A 16,862-nucleotide genomic window follows, 5' to 3' on the forward strand; every position below is an offset into this window, starting at 1 on the left:
TTGGTTTGCCCTAAGAACCTTACAAAACAGACCCAAACTTATCTTTTATTTCGTATTTGAATGTTCCAAAATCAACCAAAGCCTTGTACATGTACATGTATATGGGCACTTGCATAAGGACGATTTCTATCTGACGAGCTCAGGCTCATACCTTGAGACAGGCACATAAATAATATGACTGGGTTAAGAATTTTAATGAACGTTTATAAAGATGCTACTAAAATATCATAGAAGAATTATGTCTCATAGTTACAAACTTTGAGTTGATCTCAACACTACACATTGTTTTTTTGGTGGTAAACCTAAAGATGTCGTTTAAAATTTGTCTCCTTCAAAAGTTTCATTCTATCTATATGCAGAAGTTATATAAGTTGATATAATTCACTGAATATATTGATTTTTTCAGGACTTTTATTTTTATCAATTGTAAAAAAATCTGATCCTCCTAAACCATTCTTCTGTCTGATTCCAAAGTATGTCCTGTGCACTGCTTATACCTATTATAAAAAAAAAATGAAAATGTATAGGCAATAATCAAACATGCTTAGAAATACGAAAACAAGCTCGTTGACCTATATTTTATGTTTAAGTTTTGAAAACAGCTTAAAAAAACCACATTATGGCAAAGAATTACATTTTGTATCACTTTTTTTGTATACTCCCATACTACCTTAATCGCGCCATATGTTCTGTTCCAAGCCAGGAACCTCGTCAGCCATATGTTCTGTTCCAAGCCAGGAACCTCGTCAGCCATGAGTTCTGTTCAAGCCAGGAACCTCGTCAGTCATGAGTTCTGTTCCAAGCCAGGAACCTCGTCAGCCATGAGTTCTGTTCCAAGCCAGGAACCTCGTCAGCCATGAGTTCTGTTCCAAGCCAGGAACCTCGTCAGCCATGAGTTCTGTTCAAACCAGGAATCTCGTCAGCCATGAGTTCTGTTCAAGCCAGGAACCTCGTCAGCCATGAGTTCTGTTCAAGCTAGGAACCTCGTCAGCCATGAGTTCTGTTCAAGCTAGGAACCTCGTCAGCCATGAGTCTTGTTCAAGCTAGGAATCTCGTCAGCCATATGTCCTGTTCCAAGCCAGGAACCCCGTCAGCTATGAGTTCTGTTCAAAACCAGGAACCTCGTCAGCCATGAGTTCTGTTCAAGCTAGGAATCTCGTCAGCCATATGTTCTGTTCCAAGCCAGGAACCTCGTCAGCCATGAGTTCTGTTCCAAGCCAGGAACCTCGTCAGCCATGAGTTCTGTTCCAAGCCAGGAACCTCGTCAGCCATGAGTTCTGTTCCAAGCCAGGAACCTCGTCAGTCATATGTTCTGTTCCAAGCCAGGAACCTCGTCAGCCGTATGTGCTGTTCCAAACCGGGAACAGTCAGCCATATGTGCTGTTCCAAGCCAGGAACGTCGTAAGCAATTGTTCTGTTCCAAGCCAGGAACCTCGGCAGCCATATTTGCTGTTCCAAGCCAGGAACGTCGTCAGCCATATGTGCTGTTCCAAGCCAGGAACTGTCAGCCATATGTGCTGTTCTAAGCCAGGAGCGTCGTTAGCAATATGTGCAGTTCCAAGCCAAGAACGTTGTCAGTCATATGTGCTGTTCTAAGACAGGAACGTCGTCTGCCGTATGTACTGTTCCAAGCCAGCAACCGTCAACCATATGTGCTGTTCTAAGCCAGGAGCGTCGTTAGCCATATGTGCAGTTCCAAGCCAAGAACGTTGTTAGCATATGTGCTGTTCTAAGACAGGAACGTCGTCCGCCATATTTGCTGTTCTAACCCAGGAACAGGCAACCATATGTGCTGTTCTAAGCCAGGAATGTCGTCCGCCATATTTGCTATTCCAATCCAGGAGCGTCGTCGGTGGTTCCCTTTAGTAAGGGTGCCTTGTTGTCCGAGTAGTTTAAGTAGTTTATCGACAATGATCACTAGTATGTCAACACTGAGGTTGCTAGTTTGTCAACACTGAGGTTGCTATTTTGAATCCAGCTTGTGCTAAGGTGCATTTGACTCCAATCTTAATTGACTAGGATTCCCAGGATGAAATTTGAAAAAAAGGCAAGACAGGAGTTTTGTGTAAAAAAAAGAAGGCAGAATGAGCAACTTTGGAAAAAAAGGCAGGATGACAATTTATGTAAACAAAGTCAGGATAAACTAATAAAAAAAGGCAGGTCCTAATAGAGTGAAAAATAAAAAGGCAGGACAGAGATTACAACTAAAAAAAATGCAGGACAAAATTTTTCATCCTAGCCCCCCTAAAAATCAGTTGGTAGCTCCCTAATTACACTTGGTAAAAAACATAAATTTATCAAAATAATTTCTAAAAATAGATCACATAAAAGATATATTTAAACTTAATTAAAACAAGTGAAACTGCGAGCTACTGCTCACTGATGATACCCCCGCCGCAACTGGATAATTTTAATAGTGTAAAAATATGCCAGTGTTCGGTAAACAGGAAGTTGTTGAGTGATGAATCTGAAAACGCATCACACGGTATAGCTGACTTATATAAACCCTGAAACCATATTTCAGAAATTCTTATGATGTAGTTCCTGAGAAAGATGCGACAAAAATATTCATGGAACGGATGGACGGATAGACGCACGGACGAACGGACGGACGGATTAACAGATGGACGGACGGACGGACGGACAGACAGAGGTAAAACAGTATACCCCAACTTTTTTAAAGCGGGTATATAACAAATATAAGATACTTATTAGAAAAAGTATAGCTAAAATACCGAACTCCAAGGCAAATAAAAAAAAAGGTGAAGTCCACAAAAACTGACAAAACCAGACTTTTTCAACCAACGGAAAAACTTGAAAACAATCGTCATATTCCTAAGTATGTAGTTCATTTTCAGGAAGCTAAACACATGCATAATAAATTTTGTAAGTATTGAACCAAAACGTGATCTTAATACTTACCTTAACTTAATCAATACGCGTTGTCGTACTTTGGCTTGTAGTCGCTATTTTGTTTGTAGCCATATTTTGGTTTGTAGTCGTTGTATTGAGTACTGTGATGTTTGTGATCATATTTTGGTTTGTAGTCGTTGTATGGAGAACTGTGTTGTTTGTGATCATATTTTGGTTTGTAGTCGTTGTATGGAGAACTGTGATGTTTGTGATCATATTTTGGTTTGTAGTCGTTGTATGGAGAACTGTGAGGCTTGTGGTGAGGCAACCATTTACAGCAAACTTTCCACCATTTGAAGTGTGGACATACATCGACGAATATTTCATTTTTATCACAATATGGTTTACATTTACAGAACCATTTACCTAAAAATAAATACATAATGTAATTCACCCTTAAATTATTTTTATCATCTACATTAAAAAACAATTATGAAATGCATCCTTTACGCGTTTTTTTTTTACCTCACGTAAATAAATAATGAAAACCATCCTCTTTTGTTCTACCTACAAAAAAAAAAGAAATAATAGAATTCATCCTCAACTTTTCTACCTACAAATAAATAAATAAATAATGATATTCATACTCCACTTTTTTTTTACCTACAATTAAGTAAATAACTAAATTGATCATTTACTTCTTTTCCTACAAATTTGTGACGGGATTGCTTCCCTTAGAAATTTAGTAGATACTAAGTCAGCCGTAAGCGGTTGAGCTAAGGAAGTACTTCTTTAGCTCAGTCGGTTAACGCGCTGCCTTGTAACACAGAGGTCCCGGGTTCGAGTCCCGGTGGAGACATGCGATTTTGCAAGTAGAATCATGCTCTCCGGTTACAAATTAATAGGATTAGGGTTGTCAAGAGCGGGAGGTCACTAGTTCGGGTTGTCAAGCTGGAGGTCGCTAGTTCGGGTTGCCAAGCGGGAGGTCACTAGTTCGGGTTGCCAAACCAAAGACTGCAAATTGGTATTAGTGTTTCTTTACTAATTACGCTGCATTTAGGTGTAAGAGCAAAGACGGATCTTTTCGCTGTCAGAATATTGTGTACATAAATCCAGTTCAAGGTGTAAGTCTTGTTCAAATCAATTCACATTCATAACTTATGACCATGTTATCGTCCTGATATGTATTAATCACTTGATTGCACTGGATGATAAACACCAAACCATCATTATGTATTATATTTCTTTAATTTCTCACCACTGATGGTAGACATTTAGCCTCCAATCCCTGGGACATTATTCGACTAGGATTGTCTAGTAGTCATAACTTTGTCACCACTGATGGTTGACATTTAACCTCCAAACCCCCGGACATTATCCGTCTACGATTGTCTAGTAGCCATACCTTTGTCATTAATCTTGGCATCAAAGGGATTGTAATTCAAATATTGAGTTCTAAGTAAAATCAAACTAGAAATTCTCCCTTTCAAAATCTGATACTTTTTTCGTAATATTTCCAATGGCGTTAACTCGTCCTAATCAATGAATATTCAACCAAGGGGTGTAAAAATCGTCCTTATCAATGAATATCCAATAAAAGGAGCATAAAAAACGTCATTATCAACGAATATCCAACCAAGGTGCCTATAAGCCTTTGATACTAACCAAAGCAGGACATTACTCTCCCAGAGTGCTTGAATTTACTCGGTTCTGAGACAACCGTTATGACTTCTGATCTAAGTGGGAGTTAGTTTGGATTGCCCAAAAGTTTTGTAAAACATTGTCACAGCACTACATATTTAAATCATATTGGAGTCTTTATTAACAAGTTTTTAGAACTGAGGGCGACAGATCCGTGTAAAACAGGTTCCTGATACATATGTAATAAATTTAATCTTACATTTGTTTATTAGGTTAACTGTTTATTTGTTGTATCTTGTATGCATGTATTTTATTTGTTATTGCTTGGTGGGTGTAATTTTGCAATAAACAACTCGCTTTTACTAGGGTCCGAATATGGTAAAAGGCAAAACTCTGTTCTGGTCAAACTTACCCTTATTTTTAGTTGGCATCGTAATTTTTCTGGAGTCAATTTTATTAATTATTTATTTGTTCTGAAATATTGACCACTAGACTTTATTTGAACAACACAGACAATTAATTATTCCCTGTTGTATTCGTCTTGTCTGTTAAGTTTCGCGCATCTGCTTTGATGCTTTTGTCTCTTTCGTGTATTGACATCTCTGGATTGAGATTTTTAATTCACATTTTAAAACGGTTTATTCCGTACATGCTGTTTGTAATCTACGAAAATAATCATAAAACATCTGTGTATAGTGTATTCGATGTTTTATATCAAATTTACTGGTACGCTTACAAATAATACAAATATAGTTTTTGAATAAATCTTATTTTCCTAGTCCTATCTAGTTTACATCGTTCTATTAGCTTTGAAATAGCAATCAAATGTCATTAACCGTCCATACAGTATCCCCAAAATCAACGAAATATTTAATATTTTTGTATATAAAACAATATAAATATTAACATTGATTTTTTTTGCAAAATTCCTTGTCCATGACGATGTTTTGCATTATGAACTATAATTATTTCGCATTAAAGAAATATTTACCTCCTCCATGTCCTCCTCCACGCCCTCCATCAATAGGCCCGCCTCCAAATCCACCAGCAGACCCGCCACCAAGTCCACCCTGTTGCCCAATTCCAATTCCACCAAAACGACCATCCAATCCAAAAACGTCTGATGATCCTACGGCATGACTGTTCCCATGTTTGTAATCTTTCTTTTTATCATCATTGTATTTATAATCTTTCTTTTTGTCTCCATAATACTCATAATCGTTCTTTTTATCGCCGTAATATTTGTTACCGCCGTAATATTTGTCATCTTTTTTTTTGCCATAATCCTCCTTTCCTTTATAACTACCACTGTGACTGTCATAATATCCGTCACGACCTCTATATCCGTCTCGTCTTCCAAACCCGTCTCCGTATCCGTACAAATCCATTGCAGTTTTCAAGATTACTAAATCTCGAGCAAGGTTAAAATGTCTTGAGTCAGTGCGACCTCCTCTATTACCACCGTGATTGCTATCATGTCCATGATCTTTTTTATCATACCCGTAGTCTTTTTTGCCGTAGTCTTTTTTTCCATAATCTTTTTTGTCATAGTCATAATCTTTTTTACCATAATCTTTTTTTCCATAGTATTTTTTGCCGTAGTCATCATCATCGTTATTACTATAGTCGTAATCTTTTTTGTCATAACTCTGACTTTGGGATCCGTAATATTGGTTATTGTAGTTGCTCTGTTGTCCATACAGAGGGTAACTGCCGTCGGAGTAAGTCTCCTTTTTCTTGTAAGTATTGTACTGGTCTACATTACTATAGTCTCCATAAGACAAGGCAAACGTTGTGGCAACGACAAACAGAGCTAACCACGTGCGACCCATTTCGCGGCAGTACTGATACTGTCGTCTTCCAGAGTTGTTTTAAGAATGAAAATCTTTTTAGTAGTATCACGTGATATTTGTTATTGAAAAAAAATTTGATCAATTGTAGAACACATTAATTTCATAATATAATGCATGTGTTGTTTAAATTTGAAACGCTGTCTTGAGTAAGGGTCATGTTTTCTCATAAAAAAGTATTTAACTGGTAAAACATGGAATGTTTTTTGTTATCATTCTTCTTACATTCTCTGTAAAGGAAAAGTATTTATAACCAATACACTTTGCTATGAAACCACAATGTTTCGGCAGTGTAAGATTTTATATATTAGGTTTACAAGATATATATAAATTCTATCAATTAATCAAACTAGTTTCATGTATGTTGTTTGATCAAACAAACTGAATTGGTGTTGTTAACTGAAGGTCCAGCGGCAAATATTTCAGGAAAAACCAGGACTAATAAATTAAAAAAGACACGAACATGTAGTCATAATAATATAAACATATGTCAAGATTATAATACAAATGAAATACCATGTGATCATAGATTATAACTGACAAATAAACTCTGAATTAAAGAATTACTAAGAAGTATCTTAATAAATATAAAGAATGAAGCAGATCAAAATAAAAATTCTATGAGATGCAAATGAAATGTAAATTTCATACCCGCCTCATACAAAATGAGCAGAATACTTCTGTTGAACATTTAGTTGTGTCATACGACTCAGTGCTTCGATCTGTCTTCGACAGGCATGCTTCAATACAGTCAAAAGTGATCACCTTGTGACCAAACACAGAGTGGTACACTGATGAGTTGTGATTTGCTACGCGGGAACGCCGCAAAGCTGAGCGACAAATGCTAAAGACAAAGCTCCACCAGGACTAGCAAACTGCTCTTCAAACGCAAGACGGACTACATTGGCTAGAGGTATAGGGGAGGGTTGAGATTTCACAAAACATGTTTAACCCCGCCGCATTTTTGCGCCTGTCCCAAGTCAGAAGCCTCTGGCCTTTGTTAGTTTTGTATGATTTTTTTTAAATTTAAGTTCATTTATATGTATCGGAGTTTAGTGTGACGTCCATTTTCACTGAACTAGTACACGTTTTTGTTTAGGGGCCAGCTGAAGCCCGCCGCCGGGTGCGGGATTTTTCGCTGTGTTGAAGACCCATTGGCGGTCTTGGGCTGTTTTCTGCTCTTTGATCGGGTTGTTGGCTCTTTGACACATTCCCCATTTCCATTCTCAATTTTATTATTCACATAAAATTTCGGAAGTTGGACACGATCAAAAGAAATTGCTAAATCTCACAAACGGGCTAAATACCTGCATCTGTAGAGGAAGTGCGTAAGAATATTCTGAAAGCTCCAACCAAATCATGTAAATTGGACTTACTTCCGACATAGATATTAAAACCTTGTTTGAACAGTTTAGCTACCGTCATCACCAAGATAGGGAACTTTGGAATAGTTTTGTGTACGTACCACCATCTTTCAAGGAGTCTCTTGAAAAAGGCTGGTCTAGACAAAGAGGTGTTGAAACATTATCGATCTTTCTCGAATCTTCCGTTTGTATCCAAAGTGGTCGAAAAGGTCGTTGAATTGCCTTATAACCATCATACGTCAATACGTACGTACAATCAGCCTACCTTGCGTGTCATTCGACTGAGACAGCATTACTTCGTGTTCATCATGACATTAATGTTGCACTTGACAACAATTGTTGTGCCTTTTACTAATGCTATCGACTGCTTTCGTTGTGATCGATCATTCTATTCTGTCTGGTGAAGCGGTTGGAACACTCTTTTGGGATAACCGATATCGTATCTCGAGATAAAGGCTCAACGCATCGCTATTGGTTTTGGTCTTTAGAGTCTCCAGTATGGTGTTCTTCAAGGATCGGTCTTTGGAACAAAACTTTATTGCATTGGTTCAATTCCAATTGGCGAAATATGTAAACCCATAATATGTGCTATCACACACAAGCTTATTTCGTACTCAAACCACTTGATAATTGAACGAACATATCAAAGCAACTTGAGGCTTGATTGGCAGTCATCAGCAAGTAGATGTGCTCGAATATGTTAAAATTGAACGAGGACACAAATAAACTGATAGTATTTGCTCCTATAAACAGAGTGAAGAATCTTTCAGACTTGCATTTCAATTTTGGTGGAAACATTGTGAGTGATGCTGAGTGTGTTGAAAAACCTTGGCATTTATTTCGAGAAAACTTTGGCAATGGACAAATTAATAAGTGCTGTTTCAAAATCCTGTTTTAATGTAATTAAAAACATTGGACAAATTCGTCCATTTATTACCGAAGAAGAATACAAAACGTTAGTATGCTTTTTTAGTGACATTCCGTTTTAACAACGGGAACGCATTTCTATATGGACTCCCAGCCACTTTTATTCAACGATTACCGCGAGTCCAAAACACAGCGGCCAGAGTCATTTCAATGAGGAAGAAGGACGACAACATCACACCAATCCTTAAGTCTCTTCATTGGCTGCCCGTAACGTAACGATGCCAATATAGAGTCTTTTGTATATGTTTAAGGCTTTGCATGAGGATGAAGTACGACCACATCACACCAATCCTTAAGTCTCTTCATTAGCTGCCCGTAACACCATAATATGTACTGTCACTGTTATGCAGACGACATTCAAGTTTATCTCGTGTTCAAACCACTTGTTATTGGACAAAAATATCAAAGCTACACGAGGTTTGCGTTGCTGGCATCAGCAAGTGGATTTGCTCGAATATGTTAGAATGAAACGAGGACAAAACTGAACTGATAGTATTTGCTAAAAAAAACCGAGTGAAGGACCTTTCAGACTTGCATCTCAATTTCGGTGGAAACATTATCAGTGATGCTGAATAAATAAAGGCAAAAGTAGTATACCGCTGTTCAATAGTCATAAATCGATTTAACTGAAACAAATCCGGGTCACAAACCAAAACTGAGGGAAATACATCAACTATAAGAGGAATTAAAACGGAACAACAGAAACACTGAACTGCTACAAAAACAAACGCCAACATACATAAAAACGGACTATGTGATAACAATTGCCATATTCCTGACTTGGTACAGGACATTTTAAGAAAAAATGGTGGGTGGTCCTGGTTTTATGGCTAGCCATACCTCCCGCCTATATAGCTATGTTATAAATACCGCTAACATGACAACATTACGTGACAGGAATAAAGTGCAAATAAATGCAAGAAAATTCAGGACAGAGAAATACATAAATAAATAATATAATAGTCCATTTCAACATGTAAACCACAGAATAACAACAAACACCTAAAATTGATTTACGACAGAAAACAAATACAGCACAATAAAATAATGAACTGTGCGTCACACGAAAGCATCAACGCCACAAAAAGTGACGTCACAGGTAAATTTCTAAAAATACAATATGAAATTGGGATTAATTTTGTAATGGTGTTATTTGATGTATTTTCTAACCATAACAAGAATATTAATATAGAATTGTGTAAGTAATGGTGTAATTATTTGTATTTTATAACTATGGTAATAATTAATAATATATTTTCTTGTAAATCAAACTGTGAAAAAACAAATGAATCCTGTGCATATAGTTGCTTTTAACCTAAAAATCTTATAAACGAACTAGGTGATTAATATCTTTACTTTTACATACATAAATAAAAATAAAAATAGAAGTAAAACCACAAACGATAAGACATAAAACAACATCCAACCACAATTACAAATGGAACATCATAACTAAATACATGAATGTTGGATGTACAAATACCGAGACACGTCAAATAGCAATGCGAATTTACACTCAGCAAAACAGTCATATTCGGGAATAGGTCACGTTCGGTACTTAGAAGACCAGACGACTTAGATGGTAAACTACAATCTAAGATGTGGTAAAAATGTCGTTAGTTAGTTTAGACACAGACACATCATATAGATCAACCAATTCGTGATGGAGTCCTTAAAATTTACGGAGTGTCATTTTTAATCTTTCCTCTTCACAACTCCGTTGGAGCAGTTTCTGCGTAAGGAGCACAACCTGTATATGAAGTCCGTATAGTGGGAACATGCACGAGCATAATGTATCAACTGAGATATGTAAACACCATACGATGGGGCAGAGGGTATGTTACTGCTGAGAAATGGGAAATTGATAATTGGGAAGTTGAAATCGTCCCGTTTGTCATAGATTGTAGTGTGAAGTCGTCCATCTGTGTCAATATTGAGTAAAAGATCAAGGTATGAAGCAGTCCTCCTAGTATCATTAGTATCCTTAATTAAAAGTTTACTGGGATATATGAGATGTAAGTACTGGCTGAAATACGGGTTATTCAGTGATAGGACATCATCAATATATCTGAAAGTAAAATAAAAGAATTTCGCAAGGTGCTTTTTCTTTTTGTCTTTTAGAAGGTTTTGAATGAATTCTGCTTCATACGAGTACAAAAACAAATCGGCCAGTAGGGGTGCACAATAAGTACCCATTGGAATACCGACTGCTTGTTGAAATATCAATCCTCTAAAACTCAACAAATATGTTGTCGATCAAAAAGTCCAGCATTTTGATAATATCATCTTCAGTATATTTCTGGTAGAATCTGTGGTTCTTCACAAAATAAGAATTATTATAACCCAAAAACAAGAAATCTAAGATTCCCATTTTTATAGAAAAAGCTCTGTTAAATGAGATGGTGACATCGATCTTTTAACTGAGCATGGGGATTAGTGGTGTAAAGCGAAGAAAAAATCAAAAGTTTTAATGTTGCTGCAAAATTGCAGAGATTATGATCTAAGATTTAGCCGTAGATCTTTAGAATTTTTAAGAATCCACATCTGATTGACACAACTGGTGGAATATATCTCATCACAATATTTTTGAAGGCCATTTTGTACTATAGAAAGTATAGTAGTCAGCACTTTAGAAAGATATTTAGTTGAACATCTTGATGATCCGGCTATGTATCGTTCTTTATAACGAGTTTTGTGAAGTTTTGGTATCTAGTATAATGACGGTAGATTGTCTTCGTTTTCTTTAATGTTAATACCAAAAGAAAGGACAGATTTATGATTTTGTAAAATTTCATCCTTTGTAAATGATGTTAAAGAATATGTAGGATTACCAGTTTTGCTGTATATTCCAAGCTGTTTGTGAGACATTTGCTGGGTGCGTTAACAAACTAGACATTTATTTCTAGGAAAGTTTGGCAATGGACAAACAAATTGGTGCCGTTTCAAAATCCTTTTTTGATCAGATCAGAAACATAGGACTAATTTGTCCATTTATTACCGAAGAAGCATGCACAACGTTTGTATGCTCTCTAGTGACCTCTCGTTTGGATTATAGGAACGCATTGCTGTATGGACTCACAGCAACATCTATTCAAAGATTACAGCGAGCCCAAAACACAGCAGCCATGGTCATTACTTGGAGGAAGAAGTACGACAACATCACACCAATCCTTAAGTCTCTTCATTAGCTGACCATAACGTCACGATGCCAATATAGAGTGTTTTGTATATGTTCAAGGCTAAAGTCTCTTCATTAGCTGTCCGTAACGTATCGATATCAATGTAGAGTGTTTTGTATATGTTCAAGGCTTAAGTCTCTTCATTTGCCACCCGTAACGTATCGATGCCAATATAGAGTCTTGTGTATATGTTCAAGGCTTAAGTCTCTTCATTAGCTACCCGTAACGTATCGATGTTTTTTTACATTGGCTAGAGGTATAGGGGGAGGGTTGAGATCTCATCAAACATGTTTAACCCCGCCGCATTTTTGCGCCTGTCCCAAGTCAGGAACCCCTGGCCTTTGTTAGTCTTGTATCATTTTTAATTTTAGTTTCCTGTATATAATTTGGAGTTTAGTATGGCGTCCATTATCACTAGTAACTAGTATACTTATTTGTTTAGGGGCCAGCTGAAGGACGCCTCCGGGTGCGGGAGTTTCTCGCTGTATTGAAGACCCATTGGTGGCCTTCAGCTGTTGTCTGCTCTAGGGTCGGGTTGTTGTCTCTTTGGCACATTCCCCATTTCCATTCTCAATTTTATTCAATATAGAGACCTTTGTATATGTTCAAGGCCTAAGTCTCTTTATTGGTTATCCGTAACGTATCGATCCAATCCTTAAGTCTCTTCATTAGCTGACCATAACGTCACGATGCCAATATAGAGTGTTTTGTATATGTTCAAGGCTTAAGTCTCTTCATCAGCTGCCGGTAACGTATTGATGCCAATATAGAGTGTTTTGTATATGTTCAAGGATTAAGTCTCTTCATTAGCTACCCGTAACGTATCGATGCCAATATAGAGTGTTTTGTATATGTTCAAGGCTTAAGTCTCTTCATTAGCTATCCGTAACGTATGGATGCCAATATCGAGTGTTTTGTATATGTTCAAGGCTTAAGTCTCTTCATTAGCTTACCGTAACGTATCGATGCCAATATAGAGACTTTTGTATATGTTCAAGGCTTAAGTCTTTCCATCAGCTGCCGGTAACGTTTCGATGCCAATATAGAGTGTTTTGTATATGTTCAAGGCTTAAGTCTCTTCATTAGCTACCCGTAACGTATCGATGCCAATATAGAGTGTTTTGTATATGTTCAAGGCTTAAGTCTCTTCATTAGCTGCCCGTAACGTATTGATGCCAATATAGAGACTTTTGAATATCTTCAGGGCTTAAGTCTCTTCATTGGCTAACCGTAACGTATCGATGCTAATATAGAGACTTTTTTATATGTTCAAGGCTAAAGTCTCTTCATTAGCTGCCCGTAACGTATCGATGCCAATATAGAGACTTTTGTATATGTTCAAGGCTTTGCATGAGGAGGCACATGTCTACTTACAAGAACTCGTTAATATATACAAACCAATGCGAATACTGACATCTGAAAATGCCGACCTTTTAACAACGTCCAATGTAAAAACTAAATCATATAGTTAAAGAAGATTCGACAAAGCAGCCACCGTTCTGTGGAATGATTTGCCAAGTGAACCACGAAACATACATTCTGTGGACGTTTAATTTAAAAAAAAAACTGAAAACTCATTTATTCAGACAAACTTTTTCATAGTTCTTGAAATATTTCTACCTCATTGTAATGCTAGAATTTTTAACTAAATTTTTTTGAATTTCTAACTTATTTTTATATGTACGGTTTTATTGTCTTTTTATTTTACCATGCCCATTTTTTTTTTAAATTTTGTTGTTTATCTGTAAATTTAATGGTATAGTGTTATATGCAAGATATTTTAAATCAGATTTTTATACATTAAGCATCTCTCTTTTTTCATCTTTTAAAAGTTTTTAGTAATCGTTTCTCATATGCTAAATTTTTATCATGGGCTTTCATATTTTATTGTGTATACTTATATATGTGAATTGATATATGTTATGAAGAGCTTAGGGTAAGTTTCATATTATATAATGCGGTGTTACAAATACTGTATTATAATTGTGAAAACGATTAACAAAGATAAATGGGACATGCTTTAATGTAATGAGACTGAAACCTTTAAGCTAAATACAATTTGTCTAGGTTTGATAGTACACGCCTATAGGATGTAGAATTGTCTGACAAATTCAGAATATATTCCCACCATCGAGCAACAATATAAAAGCCATAGTGGACTGATGGTAGCGTGATCGCGTCTTTAAAAGAAATAGATATGATAAAAGCTATTATTCGGCATCAAAAATGCAAAAAAAACTTTACTTATTCAAACCTTTCAAATTGTACTCATAAATTAGCAGGTATAAAAATAATCTGGACACTTTAGTGAAGGATAGTCACTTGTGATGTCACAATGACGTCGCAACATATCGAAATTTACGCATTTTACCTAAAGTGGCAGTTTCACGCATATTGTGATTCAAACTTTGGTTAAACTAAGTAAAGGAATAAGAAAATGATGCTATGTAAATATATTGACCAGGTTGAGTAACAAAAGATGACTTTGTCTGACTATCTGCACAACCTGCACGATAAATTTCGTTTAGAAAGTCCAAAGGTGAAAGTTTTCCAAGCAAAGTTTACGGTCCTAGATCAAATATTTTTCTTCTTACCAATTTTGCATCGAGGAAAACATGTCTCTGTTAGGGAAATCACAATATGGCACTATAATAAAAGCTATGAAATAATTAGAATTCAACTTTTCTAAGAGTTCAGACCACTTATTAAAAAACAGGATAAAAAAGGAGAAATTAGAAAAATGCTATAGATTGTGCTACCTGAAGAAGTGAACAGTTACAAGGCGTCAGTGTAAACTCTGGGCTCCTTGAAAATAAGTTTTACACCACACACGAAAATATTCCATATTATAAAAAAAACATTCACGTTGCATTTGCAAGGGTAAACATTAATTCGGCAACCTTTTTGAAGTTGTTATCAATACATGGGTAGGCCTTAAAAGTTGCATGTATGATCTGGGATCCTTGAGATGAAGGACCTGACAACAGCCGTCATGGAAATTGTGGACTTTATTTCCTATTTGCATGAAACCAGGGAGACTGGTGGGATTGGGTAAAAAATGAAATTGGACATAGAGAAAAAGTTCAGAGAATTGTGGGATTATTTCATGTATGGGTCGAGAGAGTGTCACCCCTGGGAGAGCAAGTGGTTGTGTTGGCTAAACCCTGTCTCGACAACGTAACCGACTAGAACAATTACGGAAATGGTGTCATCTCAGTTACCTTCCCCGCCTTACACGAAGGACTTAGACCGTCGTGAATGGAGAACTTGACCATGAATTTGGGAAAAAGAAGTTGCCTGCTGCAATGTGGGCCGACTGAAAATACTTTGGAAGGGAGGGGAAGAGACCAAAGTCGTCTCGGTATAGTTATCCCATGAACACAGACAGGGAATTAAGGGTCACAATATCAAAAGGGACATTTACAAAATAACCAATTACATCTTCGGTCAATTTTTTCTGAAGGGGTTGGAACCTTAGTTTGTAAATAATTTCTGAATGAATCAAAAAAGAATTTAAAAGAGAGGCGAAAGATGCCAAAGGGGCATTCAAATCAGTCAAGTCGGAAATAAACTGACAACGCCATGGCAAAACAAAAAAAAAAAACAAACCAAAAAGACCAAACGACAAACAGCATAAAACAAAAGACTGAATAGCACTCTGAATACGTCATCGGATACACCCAGTCCACCAGTGAATAAGTCATCGGATACATCCAGTCCACCAGTAGTGGTATCCATTCAGCGCTAGTAAGAAAATAACACGTTATAAATGTGGTTCGTCCAAAAGCACTATTCTGCATTAGGAACGTTTAATCTAGAAATATAAAAAAGGACTATTTTGACGGCAATGTTGGATTATCAGTGCAGTAAACAATCAAGAAAGTCTAATATTTTACATCACCTCGTATATGATTTGGTCTTCCAACTGTCCTGAATCGATTGCAATTGATGATTTTTATGTAGACGAAAATCGCGTCTGGTATCGTTGATGGTTTTGTTTTACACTAGTTATTTTTGGGGCCCTTTATAGCTTGCTGTTCGGTGTGAGCCAAGGCTGAGTGTTGAAGGCCGTACGTTGACCTATAATTGTTTAATTTTTACACATTGTGACTTGAATGGAGAGTTGTCTCATTGGCACTCATACCACATCTTCTTATTTCTATAATACTATCATACAAGCCATGTAGAGTTTTCCCGTGGTGCAAAGATTTTTTAAAATCGCGATATAGTGTGACGTTCAGATTTTTTTCTTTTTCATTATCTTTTACAGGAATAGTTAAAAATAATTTCTGATTGATGATTTCAGCAAGTTTGTTTAAAAAAATGAAACCACAATGTATCAATCTTAATCAACTTCGGATGTAAGTGGCAGTTTTCAATCTTACCATCTGTCAAAAAATAAACATTTCATATTGCATCCGTTGTCGATCTTAACAAAACATAACATAATAGAAAGTTTTCTAAATGTTTTACATATATTTGTTTGCCAGAACAATCAAAAGACACTTTTACGAGATTTTTGGAATTACTCATCATATCTCATATCTCATTTTTATTGACAATTTTCTATCTCTATGTACCGTTCTCTCCTATCATTTTCGCAGAGTCTGGGAAGTTCTTCACAATGAACTAAGTCTTAACCAATTTTTATTTTCTTGATCAGCTTCTAATCTTTTTATAATCAACGTGTGGTTTGTTTGATTTCAGTTTCCTATTTGACAAAATAAAATTATGACATCCAATTTTCTTACTTTCCTCTAAAATTATAACAGTAACGTCACGAAAAAGGCGAGCATGCCTGATGATGTGAAATAAAAGGTACACATCGTTTTGTAGATCATTGGTAAGATAATAAGTGTCTATTAAGTGATATTCGAGGCTTAGGTATTTGTTGATTATGTCTAAAATACCAATACTGTAATTTAAGATCTTTTCAGTATTTTTGTGATTTTACTTCTTTCTCCTGTCCGGTACATGCTCCCAATTCTATATATCATGCTTGCCTATCGAATTTTACCCAAATCATACGGCAACAAATCAGAACCTGT

The 16,862-nt window shown here is 36.3% G+C and overlaps 1 protein-coding gene across 1 annotated transcript; it reads right to left on the reverse strand.

Annotated features, from left to right (window-relative positions):
• Positions 1 to 393: 393 nt before the first annotated feature.
• Positions 394 to 6,357, reverse strand: LOC127699805 (uncharacterized). Its single transcript, XM_052203167.1, has 3 exons — positions 5,486 to 6,357; positions 2,923 to 3,279; positions 394 to 497 (listed from the first exon to the last, which is right to left on the reverse strand). The coding sequence occupies exons 1-2, from the start codon at positions 6,324 to 6,326 to the stop codon at positions 2,933 to 2,935; spliced, it is 1,188 nt and encodes a 395-aa protein (XP_052059127.1). The 5' UTR covers positions 6,327 to 6,357; the 3' UTR covers positions 394 to 497; positions 2,923 to 2,932.
• Between the last annotated feature and the right edge of the window lie 10,505 nt (positions 6,358 to 16,862).

The sequence above is a fragment of the Mytilus californianus genome, unplaced genomic scaffold (assembly GCF_021869535.1).
Source record: "Mytilus californianus isolate M0D057914Y unplaced genomic scaffold, xbMytCali1.0.p SCAF_41, whole genome shotgun sequence".
In the NCBI taxonomy this organism is placed as follows: Eukaryota; Metazoa; Mollusca; class Bivalvia; order Mytilida; family Mytilidae; genus Mytilus; species Mytilus californianus.

Bases quoted from the DNA above. Each gene is read 5' to 3' on its own strand.
- LOC127699805 (XM_052203167.1), bottom strand. From the start codon at position 6,326: ATGGGTCGCACGTGGTTAGCTCTGTTTGTCGTTGCCACAACGTTTGCC. The intron at 3,280-5,485 runs GTAAATATTTCT...ATTTATTTTTAG, and splicing joins TGGAGGAGGACATGGAGGAG to GTAAATGGTTCTGTAAATGT.